Source organism: Saimiri boliviensis, chromosome 2 (assembly GCF_048565385.1).
Source record: "Saimiri boliviensis isolate mSaiBol1 chromosome 2, mSaiBol1.pri, whole genome shotgun sequence".
In the NCBI taxonomy this organism is placed as follows: domain Eukaryota; kingdom Metazoa; phylum Chordata; class Mammalia; order Primates; family Cebidae; genus Saimiri; species Saimiri boliviensis.
Genome location: NC_133450.1, coordinates 209,079,543 through 209,103,278, shown reverse-complemented (window position 1 = coordinate 209,103,278; position 23,736 = coordinate 209,079,543). Strand labels below are relative to the sequence as shown.

The following is a 23,736-nucleotide window of genomic DNA, read 5'->3' as shown; positions in this document are numbered from 1 at the left end:
TGGCATGGGGAGGGAGGACTCCCTGAAGATTTGGACAGGTCCACATTTTAATATGGGTAATGGTTCCATGAGTGTACACAAACATAACAGTTTATAATGCCTTATGCTTAAGATTAGCATATAAGTTATAGCTCAATTTAAAAAAAGAAAAAAGAGGGAAGCTGAGGCAGAACAATCACTTGAGGACAGGAGTTCAAAACCAGCCTGTGTAACATACTGAGACCTCATCTCCACTAAAAAAAAAAATTAAAAAAATTGAAAAACAGAAAAATAGAAAAGGACTTCAACAGTATCTATAAAGTTGTATTTCTCAAGTTGCGTAGTATGTGTATGGTGTTACATTTTTCTGCAAGTCTGTCTTTCTGAAATATTTATAGTAAATACTACTACTAATAATATGCCTCAGTGATTCTATTTATTTATTTATTTTTATTTTTTGACACGGAGTCTCACTCTGTTGCCCATGCTGGAGTGCAGTGGCACAATCTCAGCTCACTGCAACCTCCACACCTCCTGGATTCAAGTGACTCTCCTGCCTCAGCTTCCTCAGTGGCTGGGATTACAGGTGCGTGCCACCATGCCTGGCTAATTTTTGTATTTTTAGTAGAGACGGGGTTTCACCATGTCGGCCAGGCTGGTCTTGAACTCCTGACCTCAGATGATCTGCCCACCTTGGCCTCCCAAAGTACTGGGATTACAGGCATGAGCCACCACACTTGTCTGCCTCAGTGTTTAACATACAAAAGGGTATGCTGGCCTGCTTCACTCATTTCTCCACCTGCCAGGTTCGGGTAGGTGGTTCATTTTGTGACTCCTGAGTGAAGCCTCGCTCTCACTTCACTAATGGGTAAACTATGGCCTAGAGAAGTGAAAGGATTTACTCCAGGACATATAGAAGGAAGGCGCCAAGGCTTACACTAGAACCTTGTTCACCTGACTCAGCAATCATAAATATTTAGCAAGTACCTACTGCTGCTGGGCACTGAGGGGAGGCACTATGGTAAAGAACATGACCACAGTCCTGCCTTCACAAAGCTCACTGTCCGGTGTACCCATCATGACCTGTGATCTCAATGTTGACATTCCACTCCTCTAAGCAGTCACCATTCTCTTCATTCATGTCAATATATGTAAAGTGCTTAAAATAGAGCCTGTCTTGGCTAAGCGGCAGTGGTGGGCCACAGCTGGCTTGCACAGGCTCGCAAGAGCCAACAGTGCCTGGATCTTCCCAACTTTGTGCTCAGTGACAGCAGTCTGGAAACCTTGAAATCCACCACAGTAGGAATATTTATATCACAGAAATTGGGAAATGCTATAAATCAGAGTTTCAGGTTTGTGGAGAGCCAGTTGTTAACTACCTGCCAGCACATCCCTGGAAAGCCTTGCCTTTATGATTCTGCATTCCATAGCGGCTGCGGGGATAGCTGAAGTAAACCATCAGAATGGCCTGGGTCTTTCTTCAACCTCCCTTAGGCAAGTGGCTTCTGTCTCTGACATTCCATTACTTCCACGGGAAGCAGGAAGAGACTATTATCCACCTGATAGGGAAATGTGTGTGTGGTTGTGCGTGTGTGGCAGGGGGTGGGGGTGGAAATAAAGGAGAGGAAGTGCCTGCCCAGTGCCTGATCACAGCAAGTGCCCTTTAAATGTCCATTCTTGCCTCTCACTCTCTTACCTGGGGATAAAAGTGGCAGCAGCTGGAGCAGAGCCTCTCCCCCAGCCATCTAAATTGCACTGGTGCTCACAGGCAGACCCTCAAAAAGCAGAGGAGCTATCCAGGGCCTCCTGTGGCCTGGAAACACCTGCACCAGCAGCTCTATTTCTGTAGCTCTCACCGCACAAGGGCCAAGGGTGCAGCAGAGGCCAGCTTTTCTGCCTTATTCCTGGAAATCATCAATCTCTGCCCTTCGCCCTCCTCCCTTTTTCTACCACATTTTTTTCCTCCTGGATAATGAGGCCTCCAGAGACCAGTGAAGGTCTGAACCTCGTTATGGTTCTCTCGGTAGGACAGCATCAATAAAGGCAGGCAGACCAGGGAACTGGGTGGGGGGTGGGGCAGGCAGACAGCGGGTGGGCAATGATGGGGAGGCGGGCAGCTTGCAGGCTTTCAAATCCCTGGATTTATTTCACAGTGAATTATAACTGAACTCTTTAGTGCCCAGGGCTCACAGAGGGAAAGGTGGGCATTTGCCCAGGGGGGTAGGAAAAAGGTCTTAAGTGGGAGGCTGGGCCAGGCCAAGAAGATCTCTGATACTGGGGTGAGAGGGAGGTCTTCTATGTCTGCTCTGCGTATGAGTCAAAGTCACCTGCTTTTGGGTATGTGGGAGTTAGGGTGGGAACCCGAAGGAGAACTGGTAGTGCCAATCCCAAGTCCAGCTTGTTCCAGCTGTGCTGCCTGTGTGGACCAGCCGCCTTCCTCTAAAAGCCTCAGTCTCCCTCTCTGTGCAATGAGAAGCCTGTCCTTCACGATCTCCAGCTGCCTTGAGATTGACATGTGGGCTCCCTGCATGCCTGGGTATGTGAGCATGTCAGGGTGCACTGGGGCATTCAAGGGAATCCGTATGGGAATTCTGGTTCAGGAATGGTGGAGGAAACAGATGGAAGAGCTTGGGGTTTGGGAAATAGGGCTGTCTTGGGGATATGGAGTGAGAGGCAGAGATAGAGAAACAGAGGGGATGATGGAAAGGAGAGTGTGGCCGAGAGGAAGACAAAACAAAGGGAAAGATAAAAGAGGGAGGAGAGAAAAACAGTGGAAAGACAGGTAGGAAAGAGAAAGAATAAGAAAGATAGAAAAAGAGAGAGCAGAAGAGAAAGAGGAAGCAGAAAGGAGGGGAGGAGCATGCCAGGGCACACGGAGTGGAGGGGTCTGGCCAGGTCTACATGCCCAGAGCACTGAGTAAGCCCTGGCAATGGTGCCCTCAGCGCATTTGAGAAACAGTACACCCAGTATCAGGTTCTGCCCAGCTCTCCGGAGTGTGATCTGCAGGAGGCAGGCAGACGGCAGCTCCCTGGGCTTCATGGCCTCTCAGCACCCCAGGCAATAGGCCAGCAGACAGACACAGAGCTGAACCTCACCCACCCCCCAACTCTGGCCTCCTCCTTTTACTTTCTTCAGGGTGAGGAGCCAGTGCCCAGAGTGAGACATAAGGCCTGGGATCTGTGATGTCCTGGCAGACAAGGGCAGGGCCCACATCAGCTCCAGGGGCCCCACTTGATGGGGTGACATGAAGGTGAGTGGGAATAGGCGACCTCAAAGTCACACTGACATTGCCCGGAGGTGGGAGCCTCTGGAGTCATCTGGCTGGGGGCATGCTGACCTGGCACTGTGGGAAGCGCACAGCACTCAGACTCACGCTTGGGTCAAGCCTCGGTTCAAGGCCTCACTTTTGAGATTTCAGTGTCCACAACTAGAAAATGCAGACAATGACCCCTCCCTCATACAACTGTACTGAGGCTTAAATGGCGTCTTGGTGCTAAGCACTGGCCACATGAACACGGAAGGTTCTCCACAAACAACCAAGCTTACTAGTTTGCTAGACACCTATTAATTGCTTTCCCCAAGATAGGTAAAGCTTGGAGAAAGATACCAGTAACCTAGGCTATGTAAAGTGGAAGGCTACATGGGAGGGCACCAGAGAAGACAGACAGCCCCATCTTTATAAGTGTGGACTTTCCAGCCAGACAGACTTGGGTCTGAGACCTGGCTCTTTGCTTCCTACCTCTGTTCCTGGTGCCTCCATTTATTCCTAGGCTGACATCAGCATTTAGTGGGACAGAAAATAAAAGGCCCTTTATCTAGGATCTGACACACAGAGAAAGTATTAAATAATTAAGGACTAGAGAAATGATTGTGAGTAAATCTCCTCCCCAGTCTACCCCAGCTTCCCCCAACACACACCCACAGGGCAAGTGTGACGATTAAATGAGATAAAGAAGGAACTCAGAACGGGCATTTCCCTCCCCCTTAGCTGCAGGTAGGTAGATGTTCCTGGTCACTCACCTCCACCCGCGTGGGGTTCAGCCAGTGGGGGATGTCACGCACGGTCATGTTCATTGGCAGGATGATGGACTCACTGTTGCGGTCCAAGCACGAGGTGGCACACTCGGACCCTGAGGGAAACACAGCATGAGGCGGTGTCTCAGGCCCCAGACCCTCCACTTCTGCAGATGGCCCTCCTGCAGAGTGGGCCCTGCTGCTCCCTGGTCCCCGGTGGACTCAGCCACTCAACTTCAAGGCATTGGGAAGGAGGAGGCTCCCCGGGCAGGACCACCTCTGATCGCCCTGACTCCATTCACATGCCTCCCATATGGCTGATTCCTGCTGCCACCCTCATCAGCCCTGAGCCTAGGTTAATCCAGCTCCTCTTCTGCTCAAACACCTTTCCAAGGCTGCCCACATCCAGAACAAGATACAGGCCCCTTTGCTGGGTGTAAAATACCTCCTGCAGTCTGGTCAGTCTCTCTCACTAACCACCTTCACTCTTTGGTTGGTTCAACCAGACTGAACTACACTTGGTTTTCCATCTGAGTCCCACAATTCTCAGTCTCTGTGCTTCTTCCCTTGTTCACCCCATCCCCTGAAATGGTCCCCAGTCTGCCTTCCCATAACCAAATTCTATCCGAATGCCCAGTTAAATTCTTCTAAGAAGTTTGCCCTGATTTCCACAACTGAGACTGGCTGTGCTTGATTCACCTAGGAGTTTAACACGGTGCCTGACACACAGGGAGAACTCACAGAGTATTGGATGAATGAATGATGAGCACATAAATGCAATACCAGCTTATTTTTTTCCAGAGTTTCATCCCTGCCTTGCCCTGTGCCTTAAAGACACTTCCCACTCCAAATAGTGCATTTTTAATAATCCTACAGACCTCCGTCCCATGCCACTTGCTCAAAGAAGACCTCCATGGTTTCCCGACAGGCCAAGCACCTCACAGATGCCCACGACAGAACTGTCACGTGACCATTTCCTCTTTGCTTGGTGAGTGTGATATCAATAGATCTCTCTTCCCTGCTGGACTATAACTCTACAGGGCCAGCACTACCCATGCTGCCCGTTCTATGTCCAGAGCCTGGCATTATGCATGGCAGATGGTAGGCACTCAGTAAATGTTTGTGAAATTAGTGTAAGAGACAGTGAGTGAATAAGCGCATCAATGGATGAGGTAATGAGTGAATTAATGGATAAATGAATGGAATGAGGACTGAATGATGAATATGCATTTTGGTATCTTATGAAGGAGGAAGTAAGTGCATAAAGGGATAAGTGAATAAGTAAATTATGGATTAAAAGAATGAAAAAAAAAAAAACCTCAGGTAATGAGTCAAATAAGGGGTAAATGACTAACAGAGAGAGAGATAAGGCTACTACATAGAAGCGTTTGGTCCAGTAACTTCCGGATGAAGACAGTTGACTTCCAGGCTGTGGGTTGAAAAGCTGACTGTAATTCAGCTCATTCATTCTTTACCCTGACCTCACACACCCTGAGGTCATCTGAAAAATCAAGCCTATTCCATGGAAATGCCCCAAAGAGGCATTTATTCATGTGGGCAAAGAAACAACCTGTCAGAATCCGACAAGGGCTGAAAGAGGTCAATTCTCTGTCATCGTATCAAAACCACCTTCCAAATACTAAATAGTTCACTAGGAGCAAGTCAACTCTTTTCTTTAAATATCCTGTTCTATTAGCTGTTCTATTAGCTGTTTTAAAGGCCCCCTTCCAAATATACATACATACAAAATGTTTATCTGGATACAAAATATACATATGTGTATTTGGAAGGGGCCTTTAAAATAGCTAATTGCATAAATATATACACACATCTCTGTGTATATATATGATGTAAAAAAAAATCAGGTAATGAGTCCATGAAAGGGTGGATGACTAACATGACATGCACAGGCAGATATGTATATACACACACACATACACATGCAATATACATAGAGGCACGTATACATGGACATGTATGTAACCTATCCATTGCCCTTTTTGGTGCCACCTCATCATCCTTTCTAGTCTAAGAGGCTCACAAATCTAAAGAAAGAGGAAGGATGGAGTGGCAGGACCATGTTTAAAAGCCCTTCACTTTGTAAATATTTACTTATTTATTTATTTTATTATGAGACAGAGTCTCTGTCGCCCAAGCAGGAGTGCGGTGGTGCAACCTCAGCTCACTGCAACCTCCACCTCCCCGGTTCAAGCGATGCTCCTGCCTCAGACTAGTGAGTAGAAGCCCTTCACTTCAAACAATGGGCACTGAACCTGACTAGGGGCAATTCCTGGCCTCACCCGTGGTTATTCTATGTTTCCTCACTTCCCTGCAAATCCAGACCTGTGAGACGAGTGTCATGACACGTCTCTGATTCCAAGCCCCACAATCAATACAGGGCAGCCACACAGTGAGAGGAGAGAGGGAGGCAGCCATCAAAGCAGGAGAGATGGTGAGAGCCAGAGGAGAGACAAGAAATGAGACACACACAGACGAAAACGATGAGTGATGAGAATAAGAAGCAGAAGTCCCTAAGCAGTCAGAGAAACTGCTTATGGAGCGTGCATTATCATGAGACCCGTTCTAAAGGAGTTTTTAGAGAGCAAAGATGAGACAAGGCTGTGATGAGAAAATTCTTTTGTGGAAAAAAAAAAAAAATGCAGCCTCTGAGACATAGACTAAGGCTATCTTATCCCAAGAGAGGAAAAAAAAAAGGAAGAGAAAAACCCGTGGTCGAAACAGGAGACACTTGCTGTCCTCTGCAGCAGTCATGTCTTAATTTCTCTTTCTCCTCCCTCCCCCGGGCTCCCCTCCCCTACACCTGCTCTGGGGCTTTAGAACCAGGCTGTTGTGTTGTGATATATGAGCCACAATTGGCATTTTTACAGAGCGGTGATCTCACCAGGCCCCTGCAGCTCCTTCCTGGTGGGCGCGGGGAGGGTGGCAGCCCTGGTGGCAGCAACAGCAAGTTTCTGAGGGCTCGTAACTGCCACAGGAGCCTCCTCAGGCAGCCTGGCAGAGGCATGGAGAGAGAACTGGTCTGGGCGACTCCAGCTCCCAAGCCTGACACGTATCTCACCCCTGCGTATAAGGCTAGTGATCAAATCCCTCTCCTTGGCAAAGTGGATTCTCCTCAGGGAAGGGCTCAGCCTGGGAGGTGGAAGTGAGGGGCGTTTGGAGGAAAGCGAGGACACAGCTGGGGCTGAGAAGTGGATGAGGAAAAGCTGCTTTCGCGCCTTGCCTCTCACACACCCTCAGTCTTCCTGTCTCCGTATGTGGCTTTTTCTCTCTGCCCTCCTCCAGTGCCCTTATGCACTCATCATCTGCCCTGGATTATCACATTCATAAGATGGACATCTGGGTGCCAGCCATGGGGACTTGCGGTACGGGAAAGGGGAGTTAATTCAGGTTGCAGTATCATATAGATTTCTTTCCCTTTCTGCTTTGACCATGAAAAAACTCAACGGGTAAAGGAATACCACCCTCCCACCCCTTCCCCTCTTTTCTCCAGTGTTCTGACGGAGAGAAGAGAGCCAGGCATTGTGGGCAGCTGGGACATGTGAATGAAATGTGTAAATGTGTCTGTGATATTTGTTTGCCTTTTGTGCATCTTTCTGTGTGTTTGATATGTTTGGGGACATAAAATGTGTTGGTGTCTTTTGAAGGATGAGACTTGTATGCACTGCCTGTGAGTGCTGTGTATAGGTTTGCGTGCTACCTGTGTGTGTGTGTGTGTTTGTGGGAGTGATGCATTTGTGTGGTATTTGGCTGATGTGTGGGTGTTGGGCATGAGCTTACTATACGATGCGTGTGTTTGGGGGTTTGGTGATGAAGCATTTCAGCATGTGACATGCATTTATATATGCATGTATGAATGTATTTGAATATATCAGTGGTGTAGATATGCAGCAAATCTGTTTCTACAGGTTTTCCCTAAAGGTCACTTAATCAGGCTTTTTCTCCCAGGGCTACTCAATGCTAGTTAAGAGCATGACGGAATATTCACCTGCATATTCTGACTGAGCTGGAGGTTGTGGAGATTGGGACCCCATCACAGACATACCTGTTCAGGACCACACATGCCCATAAAAAAGATGGAAAGAAGAAAGTGTTGACCTGGAGATGGTGCAGCCCATGCTGCTCACCATGGCAACATTTGCCCCAACCTTCTAGAATGCCTACATTGGCAGGCCCTATGAGATCCCATCTCTGTGCAACCGTCCTGGTCAGCATCTCACAAATTGGTGGCTGTGTAGGATCTTAAAGTACCTTCTAAACCAGGCGTCCCCAAACTTTTTACACAGGGGGCCAGTTCACTGTCCCTCAGACCATTGGAGGGCCGCCACATACTGTGCTCCTCTCACTGACCACCAATGAAAGAGGTGCCCCTTCCTGAAGTGTGGCGGGGGGGCTGGATAAATGGCCTCAGGGGGCCTCATGCGGCCCGTGGGCCGTAGTTTGGGGACGCCTGTTCTAAACTGTCAGCGAGAGCAATCACACGCTTTGGTGTTTTTCTGACCCATGCAGGAGCCAGTGCCCTGGGCTAAATGCAAGAGTGCTGATTTCCACTGTAAGTTAGGGTGAGGGACTTCTGCTATCTGAAGGCATGTGTTTTCATAGTCAAAAAGAAATGGATAGTCCCCATGAACCTTCCCTCTCCAACCACAGGCTTTGCTTCTGGACATGCAATGATAACTCTCTGCTTGATGGGTGAAGATCAGGTTGGATCTCTGCACACTCAGACAACCTTCTACACCAGGCAGCCCTGGCGACTGCTCCATAAATCACACTGGCCAGGAGAAAGAACATTCAATTCTCTAGGCTTTTCATCATGTTCAATTAGGGAATCAGCCCAAAAGGTCAGCATCACTGCCCTTAAATGAGGTCACACTCCATGTACTCGGAGCACCCTGGAAAGCCGTGGTGCTTCTGATTAATCATCTGTCCAGACACCTGGTTTCAACAAGGCAAATCCCTGGCATACAATCCCAGCTTGTCTCTTCTCACTGTGTGTATTTCTTGAGCTGGCCTGTCACCATACAGAGAGCATTTTGAAAATTCAGTCTGTGTTCATCTTGAACGCAGCAGAGATGATATGGAAAGAAGTCAGGCTTTGGAATAGGATGGGCCTCAGGATTTGGGAGCATGTTCCATTATCCCCTCAAGTTCTGATTCCCTCATCTGTTAAAGGTTATTTCAAAGATTGACATAATGCCTTTCAAGTGCCTGATGAAGGGCCTGAACCGTATCAGGTACTCATGAATGTTTAGTATGGTGCAAATTTTAAGATTAATAGTGAAAGCAGCTACACCAGACTGCTATTCCTTCCCTAAATAGCAGGGTGTGCTTTCATAACTCCGGCTCTTCAGTCACAGAGTTTCTTCTGCCTGTAATAGCATTTCTTCCCCAACAAGCTTTTTCAAATCCCTGTGTAAGCATCCCTTCCTCTGGGAGCCTTCTGGGTCCCCCCGCCAGGCATGTGACAGCTTTTCTGTACTCTGGTGTAACTATACACACTCACCCACCATTGCTTCACCTTATCCCTGCCTCTGATACTCTTTCTGGGAGAACACAGTCTAGACTCACTCATCTCTCTTTCTCTAGTGCCTACACAGGAACTCATGTGACCAGGGTGTTCAGTGACCCACCCAGGCACTGACCCTGCATTGCTGGGAGGAATTGCCCCTCCTACTGCTCCCCTCTCAGGCCCATCGTACCTATGGCATAGCCATCAGGGCACTTCAGTTTGAGGTTTCTGTTGAGCTGGTTTGGGACTGAGCACTGGCCTTGCATCTCCTGGCAGACATGGAAGGAGCCGCTCCAGGTGCCATCTTTCCGGCAATGAATGATGTTGCTCCCGTGTCCCTGAACAACAGAGAAACAGAGTCAGAACCAAGAGAGACACCGGCCCCAACTCAATAAGCTATTCGGAATAAAACAGAAAACAATTTTTCATCTCTTCAGAGCTCTGAAGTGTTCCAAAACAATTTCTTAACAATGGTTGAAACTCAACCACCCTGAAAGAGAGGTATTGTTAGTATCTGCACTTTATACACAGGGACTCAGACCAGGAAGAAACCTGCCCAAGGCTTCCCAGAATGCCAAACTCCCAAATCCGACTTTAGTAGTCTCAGAAATTTCCATGAGAGCCAATTAATATTTTGATTTGTGTGTGGGAGTTTTTTTTAATTGAGAAGATAGGAGCCCCTCGGCTCTTCAATTGACACAGACAGTAAGAGCATGGGTTAATGTGAAGCAATAAAGTTTGCTTCCCCTTAAAAAGTGAGAAAGTATCCTATACCAGGGCTCTGTCCTATATTAACTAAATAATCTGGGTCTAGTGAGAAGCTTTTTTTTTTCCAAGGCATTTCTTTTCCTTCTCTTATCCTTCCTTTCATTTCATTTCATTTCATTCCATTCTGTTCCATTTAATTCCATTCCAACAATAATGGCATGAAGAGGGTGATATGGGGATATTTATATCTGTACTTTCCTCCCAACTCTTTAAAATAGGGATGTATAGTTTCTCAGTCTTCTACAAAGCATTAGGCAAATGCAGCTTGAAGACATAATCCCTTCTTGAAGTCCCCTTCCAACCTCTGAATTTCAGAAAGCTAATTCCAGTAAGATTCCTTAGTGTCCAATCTGTGCCCACTTCTCTGGGGTGCAGAAGTATAGAGAGTCAGTGCCTGCCTCTGTGAGCTGGCGGTTGTGGCAGTCACGTGAGGCACCAGCTGTTAGTGTGATTGTGTTAGTATCTCCATTTTACATATGGGAAAACTGAGGGCTCAGTGAGGCAAGGCAAATATCACACCCGTATTGTGAGTACTCAAGGAAGAGTAACTGGTTATGAGGGAACAATCAGGGAAGCCCTCTTAGAGGAGATGATATATGGAAAAATGCATGGAATTGCAGGCAGAAAAGGAACAGAAGACATTCCTGGAAGATGGAAGAGAATGTGCAAATGATGGAAAATACGGTGAGTGTTGAGAACCTGGTGTGGTTCTAATTCCATGACTCAAGGGATGAAGCAGGGGAAGATGAGCTGCTAACAAAGATAAAGCATGGAGCCTTAAATGCCAACTTGAGTAGTTGAGAGTCTACCAAAAAGAAATGGAGAATCACAGGTGGTTTCTGTGCAGGGGGCCCATATTCTGAAGGATCCGAGAATTTGCTACCTCTTTCAGGCTTATAATAAGATGAGAAATTTGACATGAGGCCAAAGGAGCTGGCTGTGTGCCACCAATGCAAAAATGTATGCAATGGCTTCCTGTACCTTCGGCTTCCAGGCAAAGTCCTGTGCTGGCTCCCGAGCCCTCCCAACCTTCATTCTGCCTAATTCTCCAGTTTCTTCCTCTCCACAGCGCCACCACCAACCTTTTTTTTTTTTTTTTTTTTTTTTGAGACGGAGTTTCGCTCTTGTTACCCAGGCTGGAGTGCAATGGCGCGATCTCGGCTCACCGCAACCTCCGCCTCCTGGGTTCAGGCAATTCTCCTGCCTCAGCCTCCTGAGTAGCTGGGATTACAGGCACGTGCCACCACGTCCAGCTAATTTTTTGTATTTTTAGTAGAGACGGGGTTTCACCATGTTGACCAGGATGGTCTCGATCTCTTGACCTCGTGATCCACCCGTCTCGGCCTCCCAAAGTGCTGGGATTACAGGCTTGAGCCACCGCGCCCGGCCGTCCACCAACCTTGAACTTCAGTTTCAATTGCCTGCATTTGTGAAGGCATCACATGCTACGCTTTCATGCTCACTGCTCCTTCTGTCTGCTATGTTTCCTACCTACCCCACCTTGTCTACCTTGCAAACACTTATCTGACACAACCCATCCTGCTCTCATGCCACCTCAGTTCTGTATGGGGCACTATCTTAATGTCTCTGACAAGACATTACCTATTTGTTTATCATTTGTTCTGCAACCAGACAATGAGCTCCTCAAGGCCCAGGCTGGTGCCCTATTCAACCTTGTGTCCTCGGGGTCTTCCACATACCTAAAAGGTCCAGGCCACTCTGTGCATTCATTCATCACTTAATAGATATTTTTGTTCATTCAAGAACTGTTTGTTTACACTGCATGTTCTCATAAGTGGGTGTTGAACACTGAGAACACACAGACACAGGGAGGGGAACATCACACACGGGTGCTTGCTGGGAGTGGTGGGGTTAGGGGAGGGCTAATATTAGGAGAAATATATAGCAAGGGGTGGAGGATTGGGGAGGGCTAACGTTAGGAGAAATACCTCATGTAGACGACGTGGGGGATGGATGCAGCAAACCACCATGGCACATGTATACCCATGTAACAAACCTGCACGATCTGCACGTGTCCCAGAACTTAAAGTGTAATAAAAAACCAACCAACCAACCAAAAGAACTACTTGTTTAACAAAAGATGGGGTAGGTTGGCGGAGAGTGATAGAATGTATTTCTTTAAGAAATAAGAAAGTAAATGAATGTGTGCATGAGGAAATGAATGTACAAGTAAGTGGAAACAATTAATGAATGAGGGAATAAATTATGAATGAATATATGAAAAAATGAATAAACTCCAAAAAAGAACTGATACAGGTTGAAGCTCCCCTCTTTGAGAAAACAGCTGCAAAGAGACAGGATTCAGAACAGAAAGGGGCCCCTTTCCAGGCCTCTCCTGTGCCGGCAGAAGGAGGGTGCAATTGCAATGGAAACCTCCTGAGCTTAGGAGAAGAATGGCCCATCCTGAGCATGCAGCTGCAAGGCGGCTTGCAGAGTTTACTCCCAGAGGTTTTGGATGGGCTCATGGCAAACTTAGGCAGCTTCATGTGGCTTCAAAGAGCCCAGACTCTCCCTCTCAGAGCCCCAGGCTCTGGGCCCCATGATTCTCCAGGGCCCTCTGGGGAGTAGGAAATTGACCCCAATTTCCTGGAGCCTTGGCCTGGGCCTATGATGCATTTGGCTTCCAGCCCCTGAAGGGCTGCAGACCTCAGCACTACTTGGGCCAGGGCTGGCGGGAGAGCTTGGTTTGTAACAGAGAATGTATTAGAAGTAGCCGGAGTCTGCTCACAGAGTTTCACATTGGGGAGGCACCACCATGAATGAAAGGTGGGAGCATAAAGCCTTGGTTTTGCTCCCACTGGTTTATCTCTCTCCTGCCCATTCATCTGGCATTTTCTGTTACTAAATTTGCTTTTAAAAATAGATAGCATCCTTTTGCTAAGACACCTTAGCCTTCAGGACAAGGCATACTGGTAGGTTGCCACTTCCCGGCTTCTGCAATGAAATTCAGATGATATTTCTAGCTCCATCTCTTGTATGCACACATCCTTCCTTCTAGACAAGTGAATCACTTTGTTTCTCCTGCAAACTTTTCTTGCTTTCCTACCTCCACTTCTTTGCCCTTGCTGTGCCCTCTGCACAGCAGACTTTCTGGAGCTTCTTTGGATTTTTAAATCCTTCTTTAAAACTAGATGCTAATGCATTCAGCAACTGCCTACCACCTGGTACAGAACTTCAGCATTGATTCTTGCTGACTGAGTCTAGTTTGACTAGAGAAGATCTGGCATCACTGAGGCTCCCATCTGGGAAGACCAGAGAGTATTTTTTCTGGGTGTTGCCAGGGAACTGACTGGGTATGTTTGACTCCAAATGTACAATTCTTCATGCTAAGGTGAAATTTCTCTAAGAGAGCTGAGCATCTCTCAGCAAAGCGGTTTGCCTCTCTGTGCCTGTGCATCTGTTATTACAAGAGCATACTGGGCTCTTTCTAACGCTCCTGCTGTTTTAGCTACACAGATCCACAGGGAGCTGAAGGCATATAATAATTATATTATCAAATGCCTATTACATGCCCAGTGCTTTAAAAATCACTTGAACAATACAGTAGAGTAGAAATTATATTCTTTTTGCCGACCTGGAAACCAACTCTGTTAGGAAGTGAAAAAGTGAGTTTTTGAATGATGCTAGTGTCATGGTTAAGAGCCTGGGTATAAGTCAAACTGCCGGAATTCAAATGCAAGCTTGGCAACTCCCCAGCTGGATAGATTTGGGGATGTTCTTTAACTTCTCTGTGCCTCAAGTTCCCTGACTGCTAAATGGGCATGGAGTGAGTGATCTGCTACTGAGAGAGTGATCATGAGGACCGCGTGCGTCCATTTATGTAAAGCATTTAAAGCCTAACACACATACTGAGCTCTGTAATTGTCAGATGAGGTTATTACTCACTCTGCTCTACTGTCTCTAAGAGAAGTTTACAATCAACCCAACCAACAGTACATCTTAGAAATGAGCGAAGCCAGAAAGGGGAGGCCATGCGCTCAAGTCTCAGAGGTTGCCGATGTCAGAATCATGTCTCTTGACTGTAAGCTGCTGTACCCTAGGCTGAAGGAAAAGAAGGAAAAGAAAGGAAGAGGGAGAAGTAGTAGACTTCTTCTTCTTCTTAGAAGACATGAAAGTAAACAAAATAATAGCAGGGAGAAATGTAGTGGCATCTGAGCAAGATAAAACCAGGCAGCAAGTGCAGGAGCTAAAGGGCTAAGCTTTGGAGGCATGCTGACTTAGTAACAAGAGTGTCAGTTCCACCACGTCTGGTTGTATAAGACAGGACAAATCCATTTACCTCACCTTCCCCATCTTTAAAATGGGACAGTAATGCCAGATGCCATGGGGCTTAGATGAAGCGATCAGTTTAAAGTGCTCATCCCAGTGACTGGCATGTAGTAAGTGCTCATTAAATTGCAACTGCTGTGACTCATTTGTCTCTGTTCCTAGTCAATGCCCTCACATGCATTTCGTGTCCTCCAAGGTGGGTATGGGGGTGACATGTTGCCCCAGGAGTGAGGATGAGTAGAAAGTGTGAATTGTGCAATGACACAGTTTAAGACCTGTTTCTGCTTGTGTGTCTCAGAGCAAGTACCTTTCCCTTTCTGGACTTTAGGGCTTCCATCTGTAAAACAAGTGGGCTGCAGTGGGGATCCCTGAGGTCCTGCCTAGCTTTAACTTCACATTGGTCTGCGGCTCTTTTGAATTCCTCTAGGATATCCTGGGTGCTTGGCCAAACATTTAACAACCTGAACTGAAAAGCTAGCTGAGGCGATGGACACATGTGAGCTCTATCTCGTCCATGGAAGGGCCCACAAGTGGAGAGGGTAGCTCTACACCACCTGTGGCAGAAAGGCTTTCACAGCCACCTGCTGTGATCTGTGCAATGAACTGGGTGTGATGTAGATTCCACCACACTCTTCCTCTCTTATTCCTGCTGAATTGCTGAAATCCATCACTGCATGCATCACTGTGCCCACAAAGCACCTTTAGCTTTTGTTGTCCCCTGCTGATGCATCTTCTAAAGACCCGGTCCCCATCCCAAGGCTGACCACTCCCTGAATCATCTACAAAGCCCCCACAGTGCTTCTCACAGGTAGCCAAGCCTCCGTTATCTCATCAACCAGCTCAAGGGCATCTGAGTTGGATTAATTCCTGAGATGAGTATCTCCTCACCCCCTGGGGATAAAATCTCTGCCCTGTGCTCCTAGTCTGCCCTGAAAATGTTTGGGAGCAGTGGAAAGAGCAGAGCTAGGGATCAGAAAGAACACCACCTGCTATCTTGTTGCCATGGACAAGAACTTAGCCTCCCCCCCGCCTTCTTTCTGCATCTGTAAAATGGGGATATTGTTTCTTTTCCAACTGCATGTTGTGAGCTGTCAAAACAGAGCAAGTCTGCAGTAGCAGCTTGGCACACATCTGACACTCAAAAACAAAGTTTAAAAGCTGTTATTATTACGGTTCTCCGTCTTGGTTTAAAGAGACAAGAATACCATAAGCGCTAGAGCTGAACTATCTGATATGGTAGCCACTGTATAAGCCTGGCTATTTACCTTCAACTTTGAATTACTTTAAATTTAATAAAAGTTAACATTTTGTTGCTCATTTACTGCAACCGTGTTTCAAGTGCTCCATAGCTACACGTGGCTAGTGGTCATCACTTGCCTAGCACAGATATGGAACATCTTCATCACAGCAGAAAGTTCTATTGGGCAGTGCTGGTCTAGAGGAACTAGAGGACTATTTATTTTACAGGTTTATTTGAGCAAGAGACCAGGTCTGACTACAGCTCATGCTGGTCTCTTTATTCCACACCCTGGCCTTATGCAGGATGGGTGCCCCTTATCAGTTTTTTGTTTTTCTTACTTTAAGTTTTGGGATACATGTGCAGAACGTGCAGGTCTGTTACATAGGTATACATGTACCATGGTGGTTTGCTGCACCTATCAACCCATCATCTAGGTTTTAAGCCAAAAAGAGGCTATATAGCCAAGACAATCCTAGGCAAAAATAACACAGCTGGAGGCATCACGCTACCTGACTTCAAATTATACTACAAGGCTACAGTAACCAAAACAGCATGGTATTGTTACCAAAGCAGATATATAGACCAATGGAACGGAACAGAGGTCTCACAAGTAACACCACACATCTACAACCATCTGATCTTCAACAAACCTGACAAAAACAACCAATGGGGAAAGGATTCCCTGTTTAATAAATGGTACTGGGAAAACTGACTAGCCATATGCAGAAAACTGAAACCTCAGTTTTGAGAGTTAGCCAGCATCGGGCTAGGTTGCAATCTTTTGTATTTCTAGGTCCTCCAGGAGCCCACATAGAGCATGAGGGATTCTCGCCCCTAGAGTGACTTTAAAGCAGGCTAGTTCAATTGTGTTTTCCCCAGGGCTACCGTGTATGATTGGTGGTAGGAAAATAGGTTGTGCACTGCATAAGTCCAGTGGGTACCCATAGACATGCTTTACTTTCATTACTTTATTTAAGCTTCACTAACAAACCATGAGGTAGGTAATACTTTCTCCTCATTTTATATAAAAGAAAAGTGACACTTCAAGAGAAGTAACTTGTCCTCCAGTAAGTAGGAGATGAAGCTGGGATTTGAACTCAAACTACAGATCCAGCATCATACTGACTCCCAAGGAATTAATAAAGCGAGGTTTTCATTTGCTTTTAGTGGCAGTGGAAGAGAGTGTGTGAATCTTCCCTATGATAGCCCCTGTCCTTTCCCGCCAGCATCTGAAACTTGTTTGGAAAGCAAAGCATCCCTGCTCCACATAAGCTGTTTGATTCAAGATACTCTGGGCTGGGCGTTTCTGCTGTGTTTATAGGCAGCAAGAGGGGATCTGAGGTGAATACTAGATTTGGCTCTCAGGGCCCCTGTCTGAGGGTAGAGGAAATTCAAAGTAGAAACGTCAGTTGTATTAGGAGCCCATTTGGCATGCACACCCTCATTCTTTGAGCAGACAAGCAGTACCCTGCTCCTTTGCAACTAGCCTCTCTGTCCGTTGCCAAACAGAGCTGCTTGAGTTGTCTGATAAATTTACATTTTCCTTTCCTTTAAATACAAACTGGCCATGAAAGTTACTTGGAAGGCACCAGGCAGACTGGGTTTCAGTTTGATAACATGACGGCAGCCAGATTATTATTTGGCTCAGCAGTTTGGGTAACTGTTAGCAACAGTTTTATGTAAGGGAGTGAGAGGAAAGCTGATCAGTCTGCAAGAGGCCATGGTAATCTCCAGTCCTTTATTTGTTTCGCCACTGGCTTCTGGCTCCCTGGCAGTCAAGGATGGGAATGACGAATGACGCCCATGAATGCACACAGACGCCGTGAGTGTATGTGAGCGGGATTCTCAGGTGGTGCCTACTGGACTCAGCCCATTTACAGTTGGAGAGGGGGAACCTGGATCCTGATTGTGACTCAGCCGATGCCAGCTGTGTCACCATGGGGGATTGAGTAACCTCTTTGAGTCCTGGTTTTCTCATCTGTAAAAGGGGGAACCTACCTTTGATGTTCATTGCAGTCTTTCCTTCTGCCCTTAGTTTGGGTGACATTTCCTGAGTACCTACTAGGTGCCTGGCACTGTCCTAAGTGCTGAAGGCGCAGGGAAGAGTGCAGATGCAGTGAAGGATTGCTTCACGGCCTAGTGTGTGGATATGGAATGAAAGCAGGTAGTGACAACGCAGCGTGGCCAATGCTGTAAAGGGGGAACCTGAGCAGGGGCCTGGAGCCCAGCAGTGGAAGGGACACTGAGGAGGGGCTCCTGCAGGAAAGGGTGCCTGGGCTAAATTGCCAAGGAAGACGAGGTGTCAAGCAGCTGAACAAGGTACAAGGATAACGCTTTCTAAGGTAGAGAATGCAGAGGGGAGATCCATCTTATTGGTGATGGGGGAAGGGTCTTTAATGCCACCTTAAGGAATTGGGACTTTATCCTAGGGGACTGGGGGCTTCTGGTTCAGAGGGATTGGCGTGATTGCTTAAATCCCTCTGGCTGAAATGTGGAGAATGTACTGGAAAGAGGTACAGGAATGAAAACAGAACATGATCAAGAAGCTGCATGCTGCCTCAACAAAGAGATGATGTTGGCCTGAGTGAAGGCAGGAGCACTGGGGACAAAAGAGAACAGCTTCAGGAGGGGCTGGGAGAATGGGTATGAACTGGTCATTGCTTGGCTGTAGAGGGGGTGAGAGGGATTGAGAATGGTGGTTTGACAGTGCCTGGTATTTGGAGGCTAATATGAAATAATAAAGATAAAGACTGATTGAAGACAACACCTTCACTGAAATCGGTCCCTACCTGGCTGATGGTCCTTGCACACCTGGGAAACATGGGACTTGGGTTATCAATTCTACATGGTTGCTTCCATGGAGATGGAGCTCCTTGTGGACTTAAGGTTTTTTCAGCCTTTTGTTTCATTTTCCTATTCTTGATTCCCATACTGTCCTTTTGGGCATGTGTAGAATTTAAGGAAAATTCCTTCAGCAGAGGCAGGCGGAAGTGCTGAACTTGTTCTCTGTATGTTACATGTGAACTGAGATGAAATTCAAACCTTGCTCCTTCGGCTCTTCCTTTCTTCCACAGTGTTCTCAAAACTGTACTTCTCATCTAAATATGGTCCCCTTTTTCCTTATGCTTCAGGAACCAATTGATGTCTAAATATAGTGGTAGTCTTGTGATTTTAAATACTTCAAGGACCCACATGGGTGGTAATGGTGGTAGCAAACTGGCAAAAGAGCCCTGGTCACTCCTGTTTGAGGAACTTCACTTTCATCAACTTCATACATTGGGATTCCATGTATGATTTCCTTCATAAAGGTTTCAAAGCTTAAAAAAATTCAAAGCTAAGAATCTTTGAACAAATAAAATATGCTATTGTAGGTAGGAAAATGAGGTTCGGAGAGAATACAAGAGTAGATAATTAGAGCCCAGTTTCTTAACTTCTGCGTTGGTGATACTGCAATTTTACAATGTGAGCCTATTTAGACAGTCTCTTGGAGAAAGTGGCTCCTGAAATACAGGCTGGTTTTTGGTTAAGTAGAGAGAACTGATCTCAAGTTCTAGGAGGCTTACCTGGGAGGCATCACTGTCTTCACACTTGATCCGACACTCGCTGTTGAACTGGAAGCCATTAGTGCACTGGTAGAGCCCATGGAATTTTGGTGGAGGTGGGTCACAGGTCACAGGAACACAAGCTGCCTCCTGCCAGCTGCCATCATGGGTACACTGAGTCTTGAAGGCCCGTCTTCAAAGAAAGGATCAAAGAGGAGACATCTCTAGGATCGAATGGCTAGACCCACGCCCTGCATAAACACCACCAGCTGCCTCCCCCATTTCCTATCTCCTATCTCCTATTTTTGATTTCCCACCTGACCTATTGAATGGCGGTTGGGCCTGTGTAGGGATTAAGGAGAATTCATCCACAGAACTCCTTTAGCAGGAGGAGGCAGAAATGTCATGCTTCCAGTTATATGTGAACTGAGATAAAAACTCGTGTGCTTCCAGCCCCTGGTTCTCTCCCCTTTTTTACAGAGTGTTCTGATGGGTGCCAGCAGCATGATGCTATGAATACCCACCATTTACTGAACAACTATTATGTGCAAAGCACTTTGTGAGCACTTCACGTGCACATCTTTATTTGTTCTTCACAACAACCTTTTGTGGTAATTGTTATTATCATACCCCTCTTATTGCTTTTTTTTTTTTTAAAGGAAGCCCAGAGAAGTCAAGTCACTTCTGAGATCACATAGCCATTAGGCAGCCAAGCTGAAACTTAAAGTTTATTCTGTTTGACCCAAAGCTAATATTATTAACACATCCTTCTAGCTTCTCACAGAACAGAATAGGATGAATGGCAAGCATTGCCTCTAGTGAAGAATGAGTGGTTCCATCCAGTCAGGCATTTGAACCTAACTCTTGTCCTCCCCAGAGGCCATAAGTCTGCATTCCAACCCCACTTACTTCTTTGACTTCCGAGAGGATCCAGGCACATGGTATCCCGGTTTGCATTTGTATTTGCAGAAGGAGCCCACCTTGTGCTTATTCTCTCTGCACCGGGGTGTCTGGAGTTCTGCATTGGGCACGGGGGGTGGAGCGAGGCACATGAGGTCACACAGGGCCTCTGGGAAGGACCACAGTCCATCCTCCATGCAGGTCAGGAGGCTGTTGTTGCCTGGAGAACAGAGGCAAGCAGCGTTAGAGGAGGGAGGAGTCTCTGACAGATAAGCTAATGCATAGCTGCTTGGATTTTAGCTGACTTGAAGAACCAGGAGATCCCTTACATGGAATTCCAACCCCTTCTGCTTCCAGCCGAGGAACCTAGGGGGATGAAGAGATCTAAATGGGGTGGGAGGGGTGAATTATCCCCATGTCTACAGTGAATTAAAATCCAAGGCTTCTGACTTCTGATCCTGAGCCTCTTCTGCTGCATAGAAGAGACACCTTCGCAATCCTGGAATCCATCTTTCTTGCTTTACAAATGGGCATCTGAGCACAGAGATGGAGGTACTTGCCTTCCAGTAGTTGGCAGCAAAAGCTCCTACCAGAAACTACAGCAAGCTCTGATATCAGTGAGTGTATGACCTCGAGCTGTCACTCTCCCCCTGGGCCCAGCATGCCTGTGTCTGTCCTGCCTACCACCTCCCCCAGCTCCCACCACCAATGCCTGGAAGTGACAGTATCGTGCTATCAGGAGATTTGATTTTCTGTTCAGGTCCTGGTGCTCAGTGAAGCTTTGCCAGAGCAGCTGAAAGAGCAGCACTTGCCCTGTAACCTGTGCCAGCTCTGACAGAGTGCTGACTGCCATCGGGAAGCTGGTCTGATGGGGAACGTTGCAAATAAAAGTAAAACATGGGAGTTGGGCTTTTCACTGCCAGCTCATATATTATGGACACACAGCCTGCCTAAAACCTCCCCAAGACGACTAGAGGAGGACCTGAAACTCTCTTCTTCCTGGTTATTACTGAATGGCATTGACGATCAAGACTGGAAACATGTGGGAGGCTCAGGACTTGCAGGTTAGAGGGGTGGAGTGGTAGGGAGAAAACTGACATTTACGGAGTACTTGCTATGTACCAAGTGCTTCTGATATGCAATCTCATTTAGTCCCATAATAAACAGGGTATCTAGTATGGCAGTCCTCGTTTGGAAATGAAGACTCAGAGAAAGAGGTGACTTGACCAAGTTCTCTTACTTGGCAAAAGACCAAAACTGAGGTTCAAAACAAATTCTAACTAGAGAGATGGTTGTTTTGATGGGAAGTCGGCTACAGGTGATCAGCAAAGTGCTTCTTGTTCTTTCTGGAAGCATCAAGCTTCAGTTTTCCTATCAGTGGAAAGCAAACAATCGCTTCTGCATTTTAGGGTGCTGAGAACATGAAATGAAGCATTTATGAAAAGGGTCCGCAAAAGTGGTGTCAATGTCTTTGTCTGTTTAACTTCTTCCCTTTTGCCCTCCTTTTCTTCACTTCTCTGCTTCCTCTCACTTTCCTCCTTCTTTTCACCTTCATTAGTAGCTCTGAAAGAATCATCACAGAAATCTTCATTGATTCGACAAACATTATTCAGTGCTTATTCCGCACCAGATGCTTTTATATGTTGAAGGCAGAACAGTGAACAAAATAAAATAAAACAAAATAGAAATATCTCTGCTTTCTTGGAGCTTATAATCTAGTGGGACAGGGAGGAGTACAATAAGTTATCCTAAAAAGAATTATTACTTGGTGTGCTGGACGGTGCCAAGTACTATGAAGAAAAAGCAGGAAAAGAAAGGGGGGCTGGGCGTGGTGGTTCACGCCTGTAATCCCAGCACTTTGGGAGGCCGAGGCGGGTGGATCACGAGGTCAAGATATCGAGACCATCCTGGTCAACATGGTGAAACCCCGTCTCTACTAAAAATACAAAAAATCAGCTGGGCGTGGTGGCGCGTGCCTGTAATCCCAGCTACTCAGGAGGCTGAGGCAGGAGAATTGCCTGAACCCAGGAGGTGGAGGTTGCGGTGAGCCGAGATCGCGCCATTGCACTCCAGCCTGGGTAACAAGGGCGAAACTCCATCTCAAAAAAAAAAAGAAAGAAAGAAAGAAAGAAAAAGAAAAAAAAGAAATAGAAAAGAAAAGAAAGAAAGGGGAGAAGAGAGTACTTTGCAATTTTATGCAGGCTCCTCCACTTATCCTATTCCTTCTCATTTTTTTTTTTTTTTCATTTTTCTTCTTTGTCAGTATGATTCATGTGGCTAGCACAGGAAGACTGGTGTCTGTAAACCCCATAGGGGATTCCACATTGATAAACTGTGATACTGACAACTATAAGTATTTTAACATCAAGTAAAAACAGTAAAGTGTGCGGAAAGGTGATTAATTTGTTTTCCATAGAAGCATAGAAGCATCCAGAATACCAGGGTCTACAAACTTCTTTTTGCGTTACCCTTGTAATGGGGGCAGTCATTGCTTTGGGGTGCCAAGGTAAAGCACAAGGTTAGTGGGGAGGGGAGCTGTATAAATGGTACAGGAAGCACATTCTCTCCAAATTGCCCAAGAGAGATAAAAGATCTGTGGAAAGGTGTTGGGACTCTAAAAAAGTACATTATATCAGCTATGTACACTGTAAATTATTAAGTGAAAGTCATGGTTCTTCTGCGACAAGAGAACATAAAAACTGCAAAATGTTAGTCAAGAGAGAAAATGCAAACCAGAAAAGTGATTTCTGGAAGAGGGTAAATAAAAGTTAGCAGTGTACTACAGCTAAAGCAGGCACTGGCAATTCAGGACCATGGATATGTCCCCCAACCCCCGGCAACGAACTCCAAGAACTTTCAACCGTGCATTATCTCTGTGCAGCAGCTGTAGCCACTACCCTGCATCTACCATGTGGCTTTGAAGAGAGCAGGATATGATACATGATATTGAGCCCTTCCGTTGTCTTCTTGGCTCTGGCCTGTATGCTGTGAAAGATGCTTACTGCACTGCCAACTCTCTGCCTGAGGCTTATTAAACTGGTCATGGATGCTTAGTCTGTCCATATGCAGGGCAAGTTTAAAGTACCAAGGAGTTAATGCCCCTGGAGGCAGCACTAAACCAGTGGTGGAGTTACTAGATTCATGTGCCCATTTCCAGAGTTGCAATAACTCTGAGGCATGTTCTCCACTGTCTTCCAGAGTTTCCTGGAGGGACTGAGCTCTAGCTGTCCACAGTGGCAACTGACCTTAGAAGAGAGCCTGTTAACTTTTGTTAATTCCATGTCACTGTATTTCCTGGAGGAACATGACTCAAGACACAAAGTAAAGGCATGTCTCAACCTGAAGCTCCTGGCAGAAGGTAACATCTCCTGGTAGAGGTGCTAATATTAGAGATTAGGTTCCAACAAGTTTTGGGACCTTGTAAGTTCACTTGTTTATCTCTTAATGCAAAAAATACATCCCGCTCAGCCTGTCT

General features: G+C 46.5%; 1 protein-coding gene across 2 annotated transcripts in view; it reads right to left on the bottom strand.

The window, feature by feature from the left end:
- The window catches only part of PAPPA (pappalysin 1), a 249,771-nt gene that overhangs the window by 23,970 nt on the left and 202,065 nt on the right, over positions 1-23,736 (bottom strand). For both annotated transcript variants that reach the window (XM_039475070.2, XM_074395239.1), the window contains exons 16-19: positions 20,271-20,481; positions 19,383-19,554; positions 9,712-9,859; positions 4,001-4,110 (exon numbers count right to left, since the gene is read on the bottom strand). In XM_039475070.2, coding sequence (XP_039331004.1) covers positions 4,001-4,110; positions 9,712-9,859; positions 19,383-19,554; positions 20,271-20,481 — 641 coding nt within the window. The remainder of the gene's footprint in view (positions 1-4,000; positions 4,111-9,711; positions 9,860-19,382; positions 19,555-20,270; positions 20,482-23,736) is intronic.